The sequence below is a fragment of the Lampetra fluviatilis genome, chromosome 30, assembly GCF_964198595.1.
Source record: "Lampetra fluviatilis chromosome 30, kcLamFluv1.1, whole genome shotgun sequence".
In the NCBI taxonomy this organism is placed as follows: Eukaryota; Metazoa; Chordata; class Hyperoartia; order Petromyzontiformes; family Petromyzontidae; genus Lampetra; species Lampetra fluviatilis.
The window spans coordinates 12,720,649-12,741,539 of NC_136304.1; the positions used below are offsets into that span (position 1 = coordinate 12,720,649).

Here is a 20,891-nt window from a genome sequence, read left to right on the forward strand (position 1 = left end):
CCGGATCGGGGAGCGATGGAAAAAGTCGACCCCGTCAGACATCCAACCTCTAACCTGCTCAGCGCAGTTGCCGACCAGGATGGCGTCGGCGAGGGCGAGAGGGGTGGGCACCAGGAGGCCGTGCGGCAGGGCAAGCGCCTCACTGGGCGCCAGCCGGCACGTCGCCACGGCTATAGGGCCTCCCTCACCCAAAAACTGCCATGGATCGGCCTAGAGTGGCGTTGGGGAAAGTGCAGTTAATGGGACAGAGATTTCCACTGTGTCGGCTTTCATGGTCGTGTTGCATCGAGGGAGAAAGTAAGCTGCTCAAGAAGGTCCAGTCACGTGGAGTGAAACATCAGACATCGTATCGAGCAACATGTGGTACGACCATAAAACACACCGGGAATAAAAACGGAGATTCATTTTCATCAATAACTTATCTGTAAGTTCATGGATCAATTAAATACAATGCTGATTATGTCCTTACTCCATTATTCATCATAGATGAGTTTTATGGGTGGCGAAGTATAGTCAACAAATCCACTCCATTAACTGTAAGCATCTTCTTGGTTCTTTCGGTAAAGTCACGTAGAAGGGAAGTAATAAAATAATAAAAATAAAACATAATAAAATAATTCTCACGATGTTTCGGCCACAACACAAGCAGCCGTCCTCAGGTGAAGACCAGGTCTGTCGAGGCGACAGCGTCTAAATGAAACACCACCACGCTTGGAGCGTCTATTTAAGCTGGGAGGGGGGAAAATACGCCTTGACAAAAGAATCTGCAGGAATGCGACTAGTGCTACTTGTGAAATGCGTAGGAGGTGGGCGGGGGGTTTTCAAAGTCATATTATGCCCATGCATTATGCAGGATTAGCAGCATCAAAGGGAGGGGGTAGGGGTAGCATTAATAAAGGGAAGGAATGTTAATAGTATGTAGCTGCAGTAACTAAACAACCACGTAAAAAGCTAAAGTATAAACTACATAGTATCATCAGCATGCTAAATATACTCTCAATAAGCTGAGCTACTAACCGTAAGTAATACATTACAATTCTAGGTCGCAAAAAATATAATATGCTTCCAGCTAAACTTTTTAAACTTTTTCCTTACATCACACGGGTCTATCCCGTACTATATGCTGCCATAGACAAACCCAACATTAAATTGTATACTGTATTACTATACACTACCCTATGTCTTAGAACAGGGGTCCTCAAACTTTTTAAACAGGGGGCCAGTTCACTGTCCCTCAGACCGTTGGAGGGCCGGACTATAGTTTAAAAAAACTATGAACAAATTCCTATGCACACTGCATATATCTTATTTTGAAGTGAAGAAACAAAACGGGAACAAATACAATATTTAAAATGAAGAACAAGTAAAGTTAATTATTCTTTGGTTCTTTCGGTTAAGTCACGTATAAAGATAAAATAATAAATTAAATAATAGCATACTACGACGTTTCGATTGCAACACAAGCAATCATCATCAGGTATAAAAGAAATAGCAAACAAATATCTAACCAGAAAACTATAGACAGACACACAAGCAGACAGACATCACAAAGACACACAGAGAGAGAACACGTATCGGCAGAAAGAGAGAGGTCGTTTCTGTGACGAGGCCTTAAATATAGAGAGGGGGCGGTATTTCAATGGGAACTATAGGCCTGCTTTTGGCTAATGAGATGGTCAATGTCCGGTTCCATATTTGTCACTGCTAGTCGTAAGAAGTGATGCAAGTGTGCATCCGTTAGTCTAGATCTGGTTTGAGATTTCAAATGTTTCATTCTGGAAAAAGTCTGTTCACAGACATAAGTGCTGCCAAAGATGGTTGCCATTTTGAGTGCATGGTTCCTGAGATGAGGATATGTCTTCTTGGTTCTTTCGGTAAAGTCACGTAGAAGGGAAGTAATAAAATAATAAAAATAAAACAAAATAAAATGAAATAATTCTCACGACGTTTCGGCTACAACGCAAGCAGCCGTCTTCAGGTGAAGAATGAGACACTACCAAGCTAGGAGCTTATATATAAACTGGGTTGGAGGTGGAAGAGCGCCTTAACAAAAAAGAATGTGCATATGAAGAGGAATTTAGCATATTCATGGAAAATGCGTAGGAGGTGGGCGGGGGGGGGGTTTCAAAGGCATATTATGCCCATGCATTATGCAGGATCAACAGCACCAAGGGGGGGGTGCAGGGAGTAGCATTAACAAAGGAAAGGAATGTTATTGATATGTAGCTGCAGTTACTAAACAACCACGTAGAAAACTAAAGTATAAACTACATAAAAAACTAAAGTATAAACTGCATAGCACCATCAGTATACTTACTATACTCTACAATAAGCTGAGTTACTAACAGCAAGTAAAACATTACAATTCTACGTCGTAAAAATTATATAATATGCTTCCATCTAAACTTTATTCTCTTACATCACACGAGCATATACCGTACTATATACTGCCATAGATAAACCCAACATTAAATTATATACTGTATTACTATAAACCACCCTATACCTTATACATTTCAACATAACACTATGTATTATTCTACCCACCCTAATGTGTATCGAAATGGTTTATTACGTCCTTCCAATGATTGCTAAGCCAGAATCCATCTTCTCGGTTAAAATTGTCTCTGTGTTTGTATATGTGGATCGCCTCATGAACAAATCTCTCATGATAGCCAGATGGCTTGCAGAGAACTTCTGTCTTGGAGAAGTCAATGTCATGTGAGCCCACTGAGTTGTAACAGTGATCTGCCACGGCTGAGGTGTTTGTCCTACCGTGTTTCAGGTCAGCTTTATGTTCACGGATGCGGTCCGAGACATGTCGTTTGGTTTCCCCAATGTAACTGCTACCACAGAGGCAACTTAGTTTGTAGACACCAGGGTACTGTATGTCTGGAACCACATCTTTTACAGACGGTACCAGATCACGGATTTTATGTACTGTATTGAATCGGACCTGGATCTTGTGTTTAATCAGGATTTTGGAGATCTTTTTTGTGACCCCAGCAATGTAGGGTAAGGTGATGGTCTTGAAAGGCTCAACAGGATCCTTCTTGATGGTTGGAGTGATGGCTTTGCGGATTGTGTAGTCGGAGTAACCATTAGCCTTAAGAGCTTGGCGTACGTGTTTGAGTTCACTGGAAATGTGTTCATGGTCGGAGACGCATTGGGCTCTATGATATAGAGTCTTGATGAGAGAATTCTTCTGGGATGGATGGTGGTGGGAATCCGGTTTTAGATAAGCATCCGTATGGGTGGTTTTCCTGTAGACAGAGTGGCTCATTGAACCATCAGGTCTCCTTTTGATTAGGACATCCAAAAAGGGTAGCTTGCCATCATTTTCGACTTCCATGGTGAATCTGATGGCTGGGTGTATGGAATTGATGTGGTCGAGAAATTGGTCTAGAGCAGGCCGGCCATGTGGCCAGATGACAAAAGTGTCGTCTACGTACCTCTTCCATAAGGTCGGACGTAGAGTGGCAGTCTGGATGGCGTCCGTCTCAAATTTCTCCATGAAGATGTTGGCTACAACCGGAGATAGGGGGGAGCCCATTGGGGTGCCCTCAATTTGCTTGTAGAAAGTTTCATTCCAAGTGAAGTATGTATTGGTTAAGCAGTGTCTCACCAGGGGGGGTACCCCAGCATTCAGTCCTTGATGAACCAAGTCTTCAATGATTGCGATGGTGTCAGGTACAGGAACCTTGGTGAATAAGGAAACCACATCAAAACTGACAAGCAGGTCGTCTGGGGACAGGGCAATCCCCTTGATTGTCGATACCAGGTCAGTAGAGTTTAGTACTGCAGAGGTGGTTTTTCCAGTGAAAGGCCGTAGAATTTCAGACAAAAAACGAGCCAATTTATAGGTGGGGGAGTTGATAGTAGAAACAATGGGACGAAGAGGTGTATCTTCTTTATGTATCTTTGGCAAGCCGTATAATCTTGAGGATATGTCTCAGAGGGGAGAGATGCATAGAAATTATGAAGGCTGCTTGACTTGAATGCGTCTTTCAGAGAGTCACAATTCTGCAGTTCAGCCAGTTCCATTTGGTAAATTGTATCCACATTTTCAATGTCAATAGAAAATGGGTTACGGAAAAGCTGTATGTCCTGTTCATGGAGATGAAGCTCTTTAAATCTAAATTGGAACTCCTTTTGCAATTTTTCCAGTGAATCCACACATGTTTTGTTTGGGAATGCAACCAATGTTTTTTCCGCTAACAGATTTTGAGTTGTGGGGAGATGGCAGAAGTTTTCCTCCTTCACTTGTTTGATGAGGAGGCCTAATTTTACTTCAAATGCTTTGACATGTGATTGCATATCACAGATGAGCTTCCCCTTTCCTTGAAGCTGCACATTGAAACTGTTGAGTAGCTCTGTTACATCTGTCAGAAAGGCAAGGTGCTATTTCCATTCTGCATCATTGAGCTCTGGTACTTCTTTGTTTTTTGAAAGCAGAAAAGCTGTAATTTGTGGAAGTAAGTCATAGAAACGTTTCAAAACTCTCCCTCGACTCAGCCAACGGACTTATGTGTGGTACAGAACATCTTCATAGTCAACATTTAGCTCAGACAGAAATTCCTGAAATTGTCTGTGGTTTAGTGCATGAGCTCTAATGAAGTTAACACAAGATACCACAATTTTCATAACAGAGTCCCACTTCAGTGATTTACTACACAGCGTTTGTTGGTGGATGAGGCAGTGTATGGCTATTGGATGAGAATGGTTATGTTTGTCCATCTCTTGGTTAATGCGAGCAATTACTCCTTTCTTAGACCCCACCATGCTAGGAGCACCATCAGTTGTCACACTGACTAGTTTAGCCCAGTTCAGCTCCAAACCATTCAGTTTGGCAAACCTTTTCATAGATATCCTCTCCTGTAGTTGTTCCTTTGATGCTTTGCAGTGCAGCAAGCTCTTCTGTGACTTCGAAATAGTCATTCGTCCCACGAATAAAAATTAGAAGTTGTGCAGAATCACGAACATCATTGCTTTCGTCGAGTGCCAAGAAAAAATAGGAAAGTTTTTTTGTGGAGTTTTGCAAATGCTGATGCAAATTGTCTCCCATTTCTTCAATCCTCCGTGTAATTGTAGGTCCTGAAAGACTCACTGTACTAAAACAGGACCCTGCGGGGTGGGCTGGTAGGAATAATACTTAGTACCGGTACAGGGATATCGACCGGGTATAGAGGAGTTAAAGAAAAAATTACTGTATTCTAGTGTAACGTTAATTAAAAGTCTTTGTTTTGACAAGAAACGCTGTGAGATTTAAAGACTCGTAGTCTTTCATTTCCAAACGATCACATCTGAGATTAATTGACCACCACCTTCTGCACTAGGCCTCGCGAAGCCTCCCGCTCTAGGCCTCGCGAAGCCTGCCGCACTAGGCCTCACGAAGCCTTCTCTGCAGTAGACTTAGCGAAGCCTTCTGCACTAGGCCTCGCGAAGCCTCTGCAGTAGGCCTCGCGAAGCCTTCCCTGCAGTAGGCCTCGCGAAGCCTTCTCTGCAGTAGGCCTCGCGATGCCTTTTCTGCAGTAGGCCTCGCAAAGCCTGCCGCACTAGGCCTCGCGAAGCCTGCCACACTAGGCCTCGCGCCGTGCTTTTCGTGCACAAATAAGGCGATTAAATGTATCTCGTCTCTGTGTTAATAAATGTATCTTGTCTCTGTGTTAAAAAAACGTGCTGTGTTTCAGTAAAGTAAATTTGAAGCGAAGTTTAAAGTTTCGCCGTGAGGCGCCGGAAGCGACGGCCATCTTGTTTAGTTCACAGATCGCAGGGGGAGCGGGCGGCCATCTTGTCGGACAGACGGACGGACGGACACATTAATCTATTGGTGGTCTGGTCCACTTCGTTCCTACCAGTATAAATCGGCCTTCTCTGGACACATCTCTTTGGCAACAGAAAGAAGGCATTCTTTAACAAATTCTCCCTCCACGAATGGTCTGCCAGTGCACGCTATTAGCTTGGCAACTTGAAAACTTGCTCGCAGTGATGAAATATTTAGCTGCTTCTGCTTCACAAAAGTATTTTGCTGAGTTGTTAATGTATTTTTCAGTTTTAATATTTTATCTTTTCTCACTTCTCCGACCAAACAATCATATTTTTCTTTATGTTGAGTTTCATAGTGTCGACGTAAATTGTATTCTTTGAACACAGACACTATATTCTGGCATATCAGACACACAGCTCTTTCCTTGTACTGCATGAAAAAGTAATCATAAGTCCACTGTTCTTTGAATATCCTACACTCCGAGTAAATGTTTCTCTTTCTTGACATCATTGTTTCCTAGGGAGTCAAAATTGCTATTAGTAAAATACCAATATATATACAGCGCTACAAAAACAATATACCAGAAATAACTTTGCCCACACAGAGACATACAGACTGCACTGCCCATCAATGCAGTCTGATTGGGGGAACTCCGCTTTTACCCCAGGCTCACACTGGTGCGGGTGCCATTAAAAAGTTAATTACACCTGCAGTTTTGTTCACAGATCGCAGTGCGATCTGCGAACTCGCATAGGAATCTGATCGCATGGGGGAGAAGACCCATGCGATCCGGTTCCACTGCAGGAAAAAAGAAGGCACATGTGCCTTTTTTCTTCCGAATCTAATGCAAGTTCAGCCATACAAGCATATGGCTGAACTCGCACTGCTCAGAGATCGTAACAGTATGAACCGGGGCTTACACAACATACAACATATAACCTCATACAACGGAATAGCAATCAGAATATAAATGCACTTACTGTCATTTAAATTGGGTTTCCTACTCCTTGGCTGTCTGTCACTGACCAGCACGGGAAAACAGCAGGCATCCCCTCCAGAGATCAGATATCACTCTGTTATTACCCCTCTATCATTTACTCAGTGGTGCGTGTGCTGGGGATCTACATCTACATCCCCAGGACACAGGAATATAACTGGGAGTGGAGCCGAGGGGCAAGTGAGGGAGCTGAGGGAGGGAGAGCCAGTCAAGCGCAGCCAGGGGAGGGCTGGCAGCCTTAGGCCTGGGGGGCAAGTCCAGTCAATTGGCCCATTGAACCATTCACCAGCGCAGCCCAATGAGTGCCCACCGCCGCAGCTCAATCAGTGCCCACCGCCGCAGCTCAATCAGTGCTCACCAGCGCTGCCAAATCAGTGCTCGCCACCGCAGCCCAATCAGTGCCCATCACCGCAGCCCAATGAGTGCTCACCAGCGCAGCCCAATTAGTGCTCACCAGCGCAGCCCAATTAGTGCTCACAAGCGCAGCCCAATTAGTGACCATGGGCCGGATAAATGCCCTCGGCGGGCCGCATGTGGCCCGCGGGCCGTAGTTTGAGGACCCCTGTCTTAGAATAATACATAGTGTAATATTACATTATGTATTATTCTACCCACCCAACTGTATACCACACTGCTGTATATTCACTATACAATTACGATACTATATATTACCTTATACATTGTATTAAACATTACACTTTAATACTATTTATTATTATACAATATGCTATACACTATACCATTGACCGTCGCGTGAAAGGTACTAAGAGGAAGCAGCGGAGCAAAGAATCCATTCCCTGCGAAGAATACAAGATATATAGTCCATGTCAGTGAGTGGAACGCGGTCTGAAAGTCACCGTAAACGTGGACACAATCAGTTAAGATCCGAAATGGTTTATTACGTCCTTCCAATGATTGCTAAGCCGGAATCCATCTTCTCGGTTGAAATTGTCTCTGTGTTTGTATATGTGGATCACCTCATGCACGAATTCTTCTTCCCACCACCATCCATCCCAGAAGAATTCCCTCATCAAGACTCTATACCATAGAACCCAATGCATTTCCGACCAGGAACACATTGCCAGTGAACTCAAACACGTACGCCAAGCTCTTAAGGCTAATGGTTACTCCGACTACACAATCCGCAAAGCCATCGCTCCAACCATCAAGAAGGATCCTGTTGAGGAGCCTCTCAAGACCATCACCTTACCCTACATTGCTGGGGTCACAAAAAAGATCTCCAAAATCCTGATTAAACACAAGATCCAGGTCCGATTCAACACAGTACATAAAATCCGTGATCTGGTCCCGTCTGTAAAAGATGTGGTTCCAGACATACAGTACCCTGGCGTCTACAAACTAAGTTGCCTCTGTGGTAGCAGTTACATTGGAGAAACCAAACGACATGTCTCGGACCGCATCCGTGAACATAAAGCAGACTTGAAACACGGTAGGACAAACACCTCAGCCGTGGCAGATCACTGTTACAATTCAGTGGGTTCACATGATATTGACTTCTCCAAGACAGAGGTTCTCTGCAAGCCATCTGGCTACCATGAGAGATTCGTTCATGAGGCAATCCACATATACAAACACAGAGACAATTTCAACCGAGAAGATGGATTCCGGCTTAGCAATCATTGGAAGGACGTAATAAACCATTTCGGATCTTAACTGATTGTGTCCACGTTTACGGTGACTTTCAGACCGCGTTCCGCTCACTGACATGGACTATATATCTTGTATTCTTCGCAGGGAATAGATTCTTTGCTCCGCTGCAAGCTTCCTATCACCACTCTCCCATTGACATATTTCATTGCTTCCTCTTAGTACCTTTCACGCGACGGTCAAGGGTATAGTGTATAGCATATTTTATAATAATAAATAGTATTAAAGTGTAATGTTTAATACAATATATAAGGTAATATATAGTATCGTAATTGTATAGTGAATATACAGCAGTGTGGTATACAGTTGGGTGGGTAGAATAATACATAGTGTAATATTACACTATGTATTATTCTAAGACATAGGGTAGTGTATAGTAATACAGTATACAATTTAATGTTGGGTTTGTCTATGGCAGCATATAGTACGGGATAGACCCGTGTGATGTAAGGAAAAAGTTTAAAAAGTTTAGCTGGAAGCCTATTATATTTTTTGCGACCTAGAATTGTAATGTATTACTTACGGTTAGTAGCTCAGCTTATTGAGAGTATATTTAGTATGCTGATGATACTATGTAGTTTATACTTTAGCTTTTTACATGGTTGTTTAGTTACTGCAGCTACATACTATTAACATTCCTTCCCTTTATTAATGCTACCCCTGCCCCCTCCCTTTGATGCTGAAAATCCTGCATAATGCATGGGCATAATATGACTTTGAAAACCCCCCGCCCACCTCCTATGCATTTCACAAGTAGCACTAGTCGCATTCCTGCATTTCCCATAAATATGCTAAATTCCTCTTGATATGCAGATTCTTTTGTCAAGGCGCATTTTCCCCCCCTCCCAACCCAGCTTAAATAGACGCTCCAAGCGTGGTGGTGTTTCATTTAGACGCTGTCGCCTCGACAGACCTGGTCTTCACCTGAGGACGGCTGCTTGTGTTGTGGCCGAAACGTCGTGAGAATTATTTTATTATGTTTTATTTTTATTATTTTATTACTTCCCTTCTACGTGACTTTACCGAAAGAACCAAGAAGATAAATCCCTAGAGTCACGAAAGCTTTAAATCGAAATTTAACTGTAAGCAGCTTATACGCCGACTGCACACAGCGCCAGTACGTACGTCTACGAACGCCTGTATCTCCTGCAGAACCATCCTCCACTCCTGCTCATCGCCACCGTGCTGTCTGCTGTACGCTCCCACCTCATTGGTCAACTCCTGCGAACACACAACGCTTCATTAAATGCAGAAGAGCAGTGTATATACAACATATCCATTTGCGTCTTTGAGGGGAACATAAGTAACAAAATAAACGTGCGGATAGTACGCCTCCTTCAAATTTATATCTCGCCGCATACAAAATACAGTCGTCCCTCGGTTAACAGTGACATCAGTGAAAGTTTTTTGGTTAACGTTTCACCTCTCATAGTGCATAGTTTTGACTAATGTTAAAAGTGAGATTCGGTACATAAACGTTATGCACGCGGGTGCCAATTTCGACCAGTACGTAAGTGGGTTGCGCCATGCCCTCAGCCAATCAGTGACGTCCATTTATGAGTGCATAGACCTAGACTGGCTTTGTTTACATTATATTTTCTGTTTTGGCAGCAGAAACAGCTATCTTGCAAACTCATGCAATCCTATATTCGATTAACAGCAGTAATTCGTGGAACGGATTAAAAACGTCAATCGAGGGACTACTGTATGAGCATTTTTAGACATCACATTAGCCAACATGGCCAGTCAAGCCCATTTGAACCAATGCTGGTGAACTGCTAGATATTCAGAAGCAAGGACCCTCTCTGTTCGAAGTCGGTCCAGTCAGGCCAGTCGGTCCTAGGTCCAAGTCGATCAGCACATAAGTGGGTTGAATCCACCTGTCACCGCTGATCGAAGATGCCGGTAGCTCTCTCACCGTGACCAGGTCGCGCACCACATGGTACTTGTGAAGCAGCAGCGACACGACCACGAAGCGCGCGACGTAGCGCAGCTTCTTCACGCACAGGTCCGGACTGCGTTCCACACATCAGCGCAGCCACCGACACAACACAGCACGCACACACGGAACGTCATCCACTGTGTCCGTAAAGGGCCTCCTCATACAGGTTCCAACACATCACAGTCTCATTTCAGTGCAGAAGAAAATGAGTTCAAAGGTTCAGTCATCATCAGTTCATCAAACCCTACTCAATAATGTTTTATATTTGTGCCAGTTTTTTTACCTAAATATATTGTGACTCACGTGATGGAAGATGAAGACATTTCCATTAATATCTCTCAGAAAACAGTACTTCACCCTATGTTATAAGAGCACCTCGGAAGGTGACAAATAAGGCTAAGATTTTGTCACCGAAGTCATGGTGGTCACGCATATCGTGAATTAGAATAAAGTCTAAAGTTAAATCTTGGCAATGGCTGTTGCACCACATTAGATGAGGTCCATAACATTTATTTTGGGTTCGATCGCGTAAATATAAATGTGTTGTTAAACCCGGCACCACCCGATACAGCCAATTAGTAAGGTTTGTTACGTAAATAGAACATTCCAATTCGTTACACATACAGCACACCAGTGTGTTGGAGAGCAAATCCACAACATTTACAATCTGAGTACGACGTTTTCCCAGTATTTACAACTAGCTTCATCAGGCGACAGCCAGATTTGTGGAGAAATCTTCCTGTTTCATTCCTTAAATAGATGGATAGATGTGATGACGTCAATTTTGAGCCCTTCTTGTAAAAAGGGGAAGGGATTAATGAATGCATACAAATTACAATGGGTATCCATTGCCGGTTGGGTTTTTCATAGGGTAATCAACGTACATTGTGCATGCACATTGTTCTTGTACCTCCTGTCGTTTGGTGCAATAAAATAGCAGTACCAGTTATTGTCTGTGTAGTGGTGGTATTGACGTGCGCCGACTGTGACAGTGATGGATCACGGGGCGGCGCGGGGTGCGGGGTTGGGCACGCGTTGTGGGCGTGGTGTGGACGCGCGCGCCGGGAGTGACAGATGACGAGGCGGCGCGGAGTGAGTGGTGAGGCACGATGAGATGTGGGAAAAGAGGATCGTAGCCAGCGCCCGGCGATTGGTCGAATAAGTGGGTGCTCGCAGCGACGTCCGCAGGTGGGGTATAAAGGGGGACGCGCGAGAGCACTCGGGGAGAGTTACCCAGTTGAAGACCCGAAGACGGAGCTGAAGACCTAGTGAAGCCGAGTAGCTCAGTGGCGTTAGTCGCCGAGTAGCTAAGTGGATGTTGGTCATCCGAGTAGCTCAGTGGCGTTAGTCGCCGAGTAGCTAAGTGGATGTTGGTCATCCGAGTAGCTCAGTGGGCGTTAGTCGCCAAGTAGCTAAGTGGGTGTTTGTCACCCGAGTACTAAGTGGATGTTGGTCATCCGAGTAGCTCAGTGGCGTTAGTCGCCAAGTAGCTAAGAGGATGTTGGTCATCCGAGTAGCTCAGTGGGCGTTAGTCGCCAAGTAGCTAAGTGGGTGTTTGTCACCCGAGTACTAAGTGGATGTTGGTCATCCGAGTAACTCAGTGGGCGTTAGTCGCCAAGTAGCTAAGTGGGTGTTTGTCACCCGAGTACTAAGTGGATGTTGGTCATCCGAGTAGCTCAGTGGGCGTTAGTCGCCAAGTAGCTAAGTGGGTGTTTGTCACCCGAGATACAAAGTAGGTGTTAGTCACCTGTAACCAAGTTTGATAAAATAAAGAGTGTGTTACCCGTGAAGTCGTCTCCCGTGGAGTTACTACATTACAACTGGCGTCAGAAGTAAACCTGTCTTCAAGAAGTATGGACACAAGGAAGACTACCCGTACCCACGAGCGAGGTCGGGATGACGACGGCGTACCGGGGACACCGACCTCGGGAGTAGAGGACGAGGAGTTGCCGCCGATGCAGCACTTCGCGGTGATGGCCGACGCTCCGCTTGCCTCCGACACCGGCCTCCAGGACGCGCACGCCCGCTTGGCGGAGTTGCTACTCGCCGCCGCCGCTGTCTTGGCCGACATCTCCGTTCCGGCGAGCGGAAAAACGGCTGCGGGGGTCGTGGAGGAAGCGACGGTGGAGGATTCCCGCCAAAGGGCGCTTCGCGCCAAAAGCCTGGAAGTTGCCGCCGTTTTTGGGGGGCCGCCACCGATTGGCGGGAAAGACGGACGCCATGTGGCCGGACACCTCCGCGCAGCGCAGCCCACGTCATCGGCGCGCGCCGGAGCCCTCCATTTTGCGCCTGACAACCGAGCCGACATTTTACACAACTCCAGCGGAGCGCGGGAAAATCTCTCCGACGTCGACGACGATCGGGTCCTCCAACAAAGATTGCCCGCGCTGTCGGCGTTCAAGGCGGATGGGGGCGACTGGGGAGCCTTCCAACGAAGGTTCCTCGCTCATCAGGAGATGTCGGGGTGGTCCGACACCACTGCCCTGCGTGCGTTGCCAGCGATGCTTGACGACGACGCGCTTGCAGCCTTCACATCTGCTGCAAGGTCGTCCCGCTCTACGCTCCAGGCCGCACTACACCTGATGGCGAAGGTGTTCGGGCCGCCCTCCACGTGCCGCCACCAGTTCTACGATCGGCGGAAGGTGGCTGGGGAAACGACGCTAGCCTACCGCACGGCACTGCTCGCCTTGGCGGACGCGGCTTTTCCCCGCATGGATAAGGAGGGGAAGGACGCCATGGCGACGGAGCAGCTGCTGGTGTTGGCCCACGAGTTGGGGGTCCCCATCAACGTGGCAGACGAGATGGAGATCTGCTCCCTGGCGATCGCCACGAGCATTCACGCGTACGAGGTCCTCAAACGCAAGCCGGGGGTCGTCTGCAAATGGCCGGGGAATGCGGCACTGGCCGCCACGATCGCCGAACCTCAGCCAGCTGCGGTGCAGGAGCGGGGCTTCGCTGCATCGTGTCCGGGGGAATGGAGAACGGGAGGTCGTTCGCCCACACGTTCGCCCCGCAAGCTGGAGCAACCGAAACCTACGACGTCCGTCGTCTGCTACAACTGCGGCCTTCGGGGTCACGTCGCAGCCGGGTGCCGGGCCCCGCGTCCGCGCGCCGCAGGACCACGTCGGGACGACGACCAGGGCCACAAGTCATCCCAACAAAACCCGGCAAGTCGCGGCACCTCACACGTTCGGTCCACAAACACGGCACATTCGGGTCGCCGCTTCGCGGTGGGGGGTTCGCGGCTGGGTGCCGGGGGTTCAATTCGGCGAGGGGGGTCCGTACGCGGCCCGCAAGCAGTCGAGTGGTCCGAATTGGCCCACAGGATCGTGGCTGCGTCAGCCGGGTCGTCCGTGGTAACGGGGTTCATTGACGGGGTTGAGGTCCGGGTGCTTGTTGACACGGGTGCGTCGGCCACCATCATCTCGGACCTTATTTATAACATTCTTCCCGTCCAAAGTAGACCCCTTCTGCCAGTAGACGTGCCATTTTATGCGGCGAATGGGGGATCCCTGGGGATCATCGGCCAGATTCGGGCGACTATTTGCATTGGGGACATTAAATTAGCGGGCCCTATTTTTGTATCATCATCGCTGGCCGTTCCCTGTTTGCTAGGTACGGACTTTTTGTCAAAAATGCCCATCAAAATTCTTATTGATCAGGCCTGCATAGAGCTTCCGTCAGGTCGGCGGGTTGCCTTCTTGTCGAGCCCTATCAAAGTGCGCACGGTTTGTGCGACGGTGCAGGCGCTGGCGACTCACACTGTACGGGTACCCCCGGGATCGCAAATGTTAGTACCCCTTCGGTTCAGGAAGCCACTCGAGGTGGGTGCGGAGGCACAGGGGGTGCTGTTGGGGCCGTCAAACAGGGCCAGTAAGGGCCTCGACTTAGCGGTTGCTCAAACCGTGGTGAGAGGGGACAGTGAGCCGTTCGTAATGGTCCTGAATACGGGGTCGCGGCCGGCCGTAATTGCGCAGGGAACGGTGCTGGCTCACGCCGCGCCGCTGCCCGTTGAGGAACGGCTCGTGGCTCAAGCAGATTTTACTGTCGAGTCGCATCCTCAAAGTGATGAGGGGACTGAGTGGTTGGACTCGCTGTGTGCGGGTTCTGCTAACTTGTCCGGGGTGCAATTGGGAGCATTGAGGGGTTTGCTCATCGAGTTTGCTGACGTGTTCAGCAAACATAAGTACGATATCGGCTGCACTGACCTGTTGCGCCACCACATAGCTACAGGGGACGCGGCCCCTATTCGTCAGAATCCCTTCCGGCTCAGCCCGGCCGAGAAGGAACATGTGCAATCGGCGGTTAATGATATGTTGGCGGCCGATATCATTTCGCCCTCTTCTAGTCCGTGGGGTGCTCCTATTGTCCTAGTAAAGAAACAGGACGGGTCCTTGCGGTTTTGTGTCGATTTCCGCCGCTTAAACAAAATCTCGATGGCGGATGCGTATCCGCTCCCCAGGATGGATGAGTCGCTGGATGCCTTGGCGGGAGCGCAGTTTTTTTCCACACTCGATCTGCTTTCTGGATTTTGGCAATTGCCACTCGATAACGAGTCTAAACCTAAAACTGCTTTCCGGACACCTGGGGGCCTTTTTGAATTCAACCGTTTGCCCATGGGCTTACATTCCGCTCCCGCCACGTTCCAGAGACTCATGGAATTGGTTTTGTCGGGCCTCCAATGGGATACCTGTTTGATTTATCTTGACGATATTATCGTCTTTAGTCGGACTTTCGAGGAGCACCTCGAAGCGACTGAGAGCGGTGTTCCTCAGGATGCGTTCCGCTAAGCTAAAATTTAAACCGGCTAAATGTTTTCTGCTTCGGGAATCGGTCAGGTATTTGGGCCATATCGTGAGTCGTTCAGGAATCTCGACGGACCCTGCTAAGACGCATTGCGTCAGCTCATGGCCAACGCCAACCTCGGTCACGGAGGTTCGTAGTTTCATTGGTTTTGCCTCCTATTACCGTCGTTTTGTCAAGCAATTTGCCACCATAGCCAAGCCCCTGCACGCTTTGACGGCTAAGGGTGTGAGGTTTCACTGGGGGGCAGAGGAGGAGGATGCGTTCTGCTCCCTCCGTGACGCTTTGGTGCAGGCTCCCCCCTTGTGTTACCCCGATTTCACACAACCGTTTTTGCTTGACACGGACGCCAGCAATACGGGTATCGGGGGGGTGCTCTCACAGTTGGTCGGGGGGGTTGAACGGGTGGTCGCCTACGGTAGTAGGGTTCTTTCCCCCGCAGAACAACGCTATTGCGTAACTCGTCGTGAATTGTTAGCCATTGTGTTTTTTACACAGCAATTCAGGCCGTATCTTTACGGCCGTCATTTTACGGTCCGGACGGACCATGCGGCTCTACAATACGCTATGCGCGTGGCGCAGCCATCGGGCCAATTGTCCCGATGGTTGGAGGTCCTTCAAGACTACCAATTCACGACGATTTACCGCAAGGGGTTGCGGCACTCAAACGCGGACGCCTTGTCGCGGTTGCCGCCGTGCACGGACTGCACATGTTTGTTGGGATCAGCGCGGTGCAAACCCCCGGTCGCCGGCACCCCGGGAGTTGCGCTCGCCGCCACTGACACCCCGGGAGAGGACGCCCCCACGGGGAGGGATTCGCTGTTGTCGTTGCCCCTCATTGAGTGGGGCCGCCTCCAGATGTCCGACAGCTCCCTACTTACGCTGCGTCGGAAAGTTGGCGCTCCCGAACAAGGGGAGGCGCGGGTCGGGTCCTGGGTGTGCAGACAGGGCCTGTTGATGAGGTGGGACAACATGTCCCGGCGTCACGTGCTCGTTGTGCCTGTTGCTATGCGGGGTAGGGTTGTTCTGGCAGCTCATGAACGGCTCATGCATCTGGGTTTTCACAAAACGCTCGCCCTAATCCAGCGAGACTATTATTGGCCGGGGATGGGTAACGACGTGGCGAATATTCTTAAGGGATGCGTAGGGTGCGCCAAAAGGAAACCGCCACCATTGGCAGCTAATCCACCGCTGCAATCCATTCAGGTTTCGCGTATAAACGAATTGGTAGCGTTGGACATCTTGGGGCCCTTTCCGGTTACACCAAGGGGAAATAGGTTCCTGCTGGTTGGCGTGGAATACTTCACCCGATGGCCTATGGCATGGCCGCTCGCCAACCAGTCGGCTGCGGCGGTGGCGGACGCCTTTGTCCAGGGTTATGTGTTGGACAAGGGCGCCCCCGAACGCTTGCTGACGGATCAAGGGAAGAATTTTTCGAGCGTTTTGTTGCGCGAGGTGTGCGACCTGTTGGGTACAAAGAAAGTGCGTACTTCCCCCTACCACCCGCAGACTGACGGGATGGTTGAGCGTCTGAACAGAACGATTACGTCTATGTTGTGCCAACAGGTCTGCGACGATCAGGTTGATTGGGACTTACAGGTGCCGGGGGTACTCGCGGCCTATCGAATGGCCCCTCATGCGGCGACAGGGTTTTCCCCATTTTTTCTTATGTATGGGCGGGAGGCCGATCCGGCCATGGACGTCCAACTGGGGATTTCCCAGCCACGTGCAAAATCTAAATTGGCAGACCACATCAAATTTAATATCGCCAAATTGACTGAAGCGCGGGAGGGGGCAAGGTTGAATTCGCGGTCGCGGCAAATTGCAAACGAGAAATTGCATGAGCGGAGGGTGCATACGCATGATTGGAAACCAGGCGATAAGGCCTGGCTGCATTGTCCACATGCACCGTTGGCTACGTCCCCCAAGTTGTTGAGACCTTGGAGGGGACCGGTGGAAATTGTGCGGGTTGCACGGCCCCAGAGTATACAGATTAAATGGGGGAAACGCCGTTGGTATGTGCACCCCTCCCGACTGAAGCCCTATGCGGCACCGTGTGACCCCGTTCTGTGCCGTGACGACCGGGCGTGTGATGTGACCGTCGACTCGGGGAGGGAGGTGTCGCAGGCTGATCCTCACGTGTCTCCACCTGACCCACCCCCAGGTGCCTCGGGCTTGACGGCTGCTGACCGTCGAGAGCCTGAACCCCGGGGCACGCACGAGTCCTCGATGCCTGGCCGATGTCTTCCTGAACCGCCGGCACCACCGGACGTTCAACCGCGTCTGGTGCCGTACGACGGACCGGCAAGGCGGACTCGGGCTAGGTCTCAACAATTTTCATGAGGACGGTTTTTTTGTGCTCTACACCGAGCTCGCCCGGTGTTCCCCTCTGCCGGGGTAATGTCCCGTTGTAGGGACGCTCGGAAGAAAAGGGGACACTGCACGAGTTGAAAGAAAAAAAAAATTTTTCCATTTATTTTTTTTGTATACACATTGCTATTGTCACTCGCCGGTTTGTATATATTGTTCTATTGTCGCGGTGGCATTGGTTGAGGGTTGCGGATGGTGGTGTTCGCGTCGTGTTGTGTTGTTAGCTTAGTTGTTGTTCTTGTTGTTGTGTTGTGTTACGGGGCACACAGGGAGGGTTTGTATATTTTTGTAGCAGCCGGGGCGGCTGCGAGCTATGTGGTAGGGGGTGATGTAGTGGTGGTATTGACGTGCGCCGACTGTGACAGTGATGGATCACGGGGCGGCGCGGGGTGCGGGGTTGGGCACGCGTTGTGGGCGTGGTGTGGACGCGCGCGCCGGGAGTGACAGATGACGAGGCGGCGCGGAGTGAGTGGTGAGGCACGATGAGATGTGGGAAAAGAGGATCGTAGCCAGCGCCCGGCGATTGGTCGAATAAGTGGGTGCTCGCAGCGACGTCCGCAGGTGGGGTATAAAGGGGGACGCGCGAGAGCACTCGGGGAGAGTTACCCAGTTGAAGACCCGAAGACGGAGCTGAAGACCTAGTGAAGCCGAGTAGCTCAGTGGCGTTAGTCGCCGAGTAGCTAAGTGGATGTTGGTCATCCGAGTAGCTCAGTGGCGTTAGTCGCCGAGTAGCTAAGTGGATGTTGGTCATCCGAGTAGCTCAGTGGGCGTTAGTCGCCAAGTAGCTAAGTGGGTGTTTGTCACCCGAGTACTAAGTGGATGTTGGTCATCCGAGTAGCTCAGTGGCGTTAGTCGCCAAGTAGCTAAGAGGATGTTGGTCATCCGAGTAGCTCAGTGGGCGTTAGTCGCCAAGTAGCTAAGTGGGTGTTTGTCACCCGAGTACTAAGTGGATGTTGGTCATCCGAGTAACTCAGTGGGCGTTAGTCGCCAAGTAGCTAAGTGGGTGTTTGTCACCCGAGTACTAAGTGGATGTTGGTCATCCGAGTAGCTCAGTGGGCGTTAGTCGCCAAGTAGCTAAGTGGGTGTTTGTCACCCGAGATACAAAGTAGGTGTTAGTCACCTGTAACCAAGTTTGATAAAATAAAGAGTGTGTTACCCGTGAAGTCGTCTCCCGTGGAGTTACTACATTACATCTGCGAACAGCTAATTTATGTATGGTGACCTGAATAGGCATGCATTTAAACAATGTATTATTTGATGATTCGCTTCGAAGCAGCACGAAACCTGTAGCTATCTGAACGGTTAGGTGCTTCCAGGGTTGGGGGACAAACCGGCCAAAGCAAACATGAGTAATCAACCGGCGGAGATGCAGACATACGCACATATACAGAGGTGGAGACAGACAAGCTGAGACACGGGCACAGCCCCAGGCCCCCGTCAGCCCTCACCGTGTGTCTGTGTCAGCGCTGTTGTAGTAACCGCGCTGTCTGATCGCCGAGTAGAAGGAGAAGGCCTCGTTCAGGTACCCGGTCTCAGACGTTCGCAGGCTGCAGGCAGAGCGGGCACCACTAAAATACACGCCGCACTGCATCACAACACCGCTCAAGGCAGGATCAAAAACTCAGCTAGGAGCTCACTGAAATACGTTTGGTTTTATCTGGTGTATGGTTTATCAAAAATTACACTAAATTTATGTACAAGTAAGAGTCATTATGTAATATCCAAAATTTTCCAAAGCTCCGAAAGGTTGCAATAATGAAAACCCAACAGTAAGACAACACAGAAATAATGCTGGTGTCATGTCAAGAGGCCTCTCTCGCTACAACCACTAGGCTACAGTCAATGCTAAGTGAAGAGTGGCTTACCCCAAGCAAAGAATTTGACTGGGAACAACAAATACTCGCTACAAGAACGTCTCACATGAAACCATGGCCTTCGAGACTGATGCGGCAATGCTAACGCAGTCACCAACAATAACAATTTCTGTGTTGTTATTATTAATGCAATATGAGTATTAATGATTCTGCTGAGTGGCATGGTGGTAATGCATTTGACTCATTATCATAAAACAGTTTCACATTCAAATTCCTGTCATGGGTCACTAAAATGAGCACCAATTTGTGGGGAGTAAACAGTGGCTGCCCTAAATTTTACCCATAGGCTTTGCGAGCAATATTATGATTTAATATTGACAATTGGGTCAAATCGCCACATGAGCAAACCGTGTGTGTCGTACACCCTCCTCTACCCGACACAGCCAGTTAATAAAGTTGTTACGTGATGAACAATCGTGCCAATGTATGCCTGCTTCAGCACCACTGGCGTGTTGTTGGGGAGAATTGTTAAATGTTGTGAGATCGCTCTCCAACATACTTGTGTGCTGAAGCATTAAAACATTGCCAGGTTTGTTCATCACGTGACAAGTTGATTAATTTGCTGGGTCGGGTGGATAGGGGTTAAAAAAACTAATTTATCATGAATCAGTGGCTGCCCTACAAGGTGGCTGGTTCATGTTTTAACACTGTGGAATGTCCACCACTGGCTTAGGAACACCGTGGGAGATGGGCATAACCCCTGAGCTTATTTGAGTCTACGGAAACTTAACTGGCATTTAATAGAATGTAGTTAAGATCCTATTTGGTCACCTCAATGCATTCTGTTGACTGTGATCCTTTCCCCAAGCATCATGGTGAAGAAGAGGAGTTTTACGATAGCTAACAAGTGAGTTTTTCAGATGCCAAACCTAAAAATGCCCTTGACAGATAAATACCGTAAAAACGTTTCACCGTCACATTTGAGAAAAATGCTACTAAGCGCCAAGTTAAATGGTCATAAAGTGAGCAGTGCGGTGCAGCATGGTTACTAGTAGTGATAGTAGAGCTGCCCGATCTTGGAAGCAATCTCCCCAATCTGCCATCGCTTCAGGCCAAACCGTGCATCCAACAACTGTCTGCACACACACATGCGGACAGGTAAACATACATGCATGCACAGTCATAGCCTTCGCAGACAATTGGAGCAAGTGCTCTTAGTGAGCACCTATGAAGGTCGGAATGGCACATGGGGAAGTGGGTAGCCAGTACATTTTACCAGGGACTCATTTGAGGCCGAGTCCACCTAGGGGAGCCCCAGGACCAGTTAAAATAATCATTACTGGTGTTAAACGTGAGCGGGAATCTAACTCGTGTTGCCGGATTCATAGTGCAGCGTGCTAACCATGAACCTACCGCTCCCCATACATGCCCACACACATAAATACGCATAGGCACGACATTACGTCAATCCAAAGCAACGCACAACTCACAGAAGCACAGTGACCCTGAGCCGCTGGCAGAAAGTTCATA

At 48.7% G+C, this 20,891-nt stretch overlaps 1 protein-coding gene across 9 annotated transcripts in view; it reads right to left on the bottom strand.

Annotated features, from left to right (window-relative positions):
- SCAI (suppressor of cancer cell invasion) overlaps positions 1-20,891 on the bottom strand; it is a 52,718-nt gene that overhangs the window by 22,881 nt on the left and 8,946 nt on the right. For 8 of the 9 annotated variants that reach the window (XR_013639473.1, XR_013639474.1, XR_013639475.1 and 5 more), the window contains exons 4-8: positions 20,411-20,497; positions 18,996-19,094; positions 10,351-10,447; positions 9,558-9,653; positions 55-210 (exon numbers count right to left, since the gene is read on the bottom strand). Coding sequence is in view for 6 of the 9 variants with exons in the window: in XM_078870650.1 (XP_078726776.1) it covers positions 55-210; positions 9,558-9,653; positions 10,351-10,447; positions 18,996-19,094; positions 20,411-20,497 (535 nt within the window). In the remaining 3 variants the exon portion in view is untranslated. The remainder of the gene's footprint in view (positions 1-54; positions 211-9,557; positions 9,654-10,350; positions 10,448-18,995; positions 19,095-20,410; positions 20,498-20,891) is intronic. The other variant, XM_078870651.1, reaches the window with a different exon arrangement.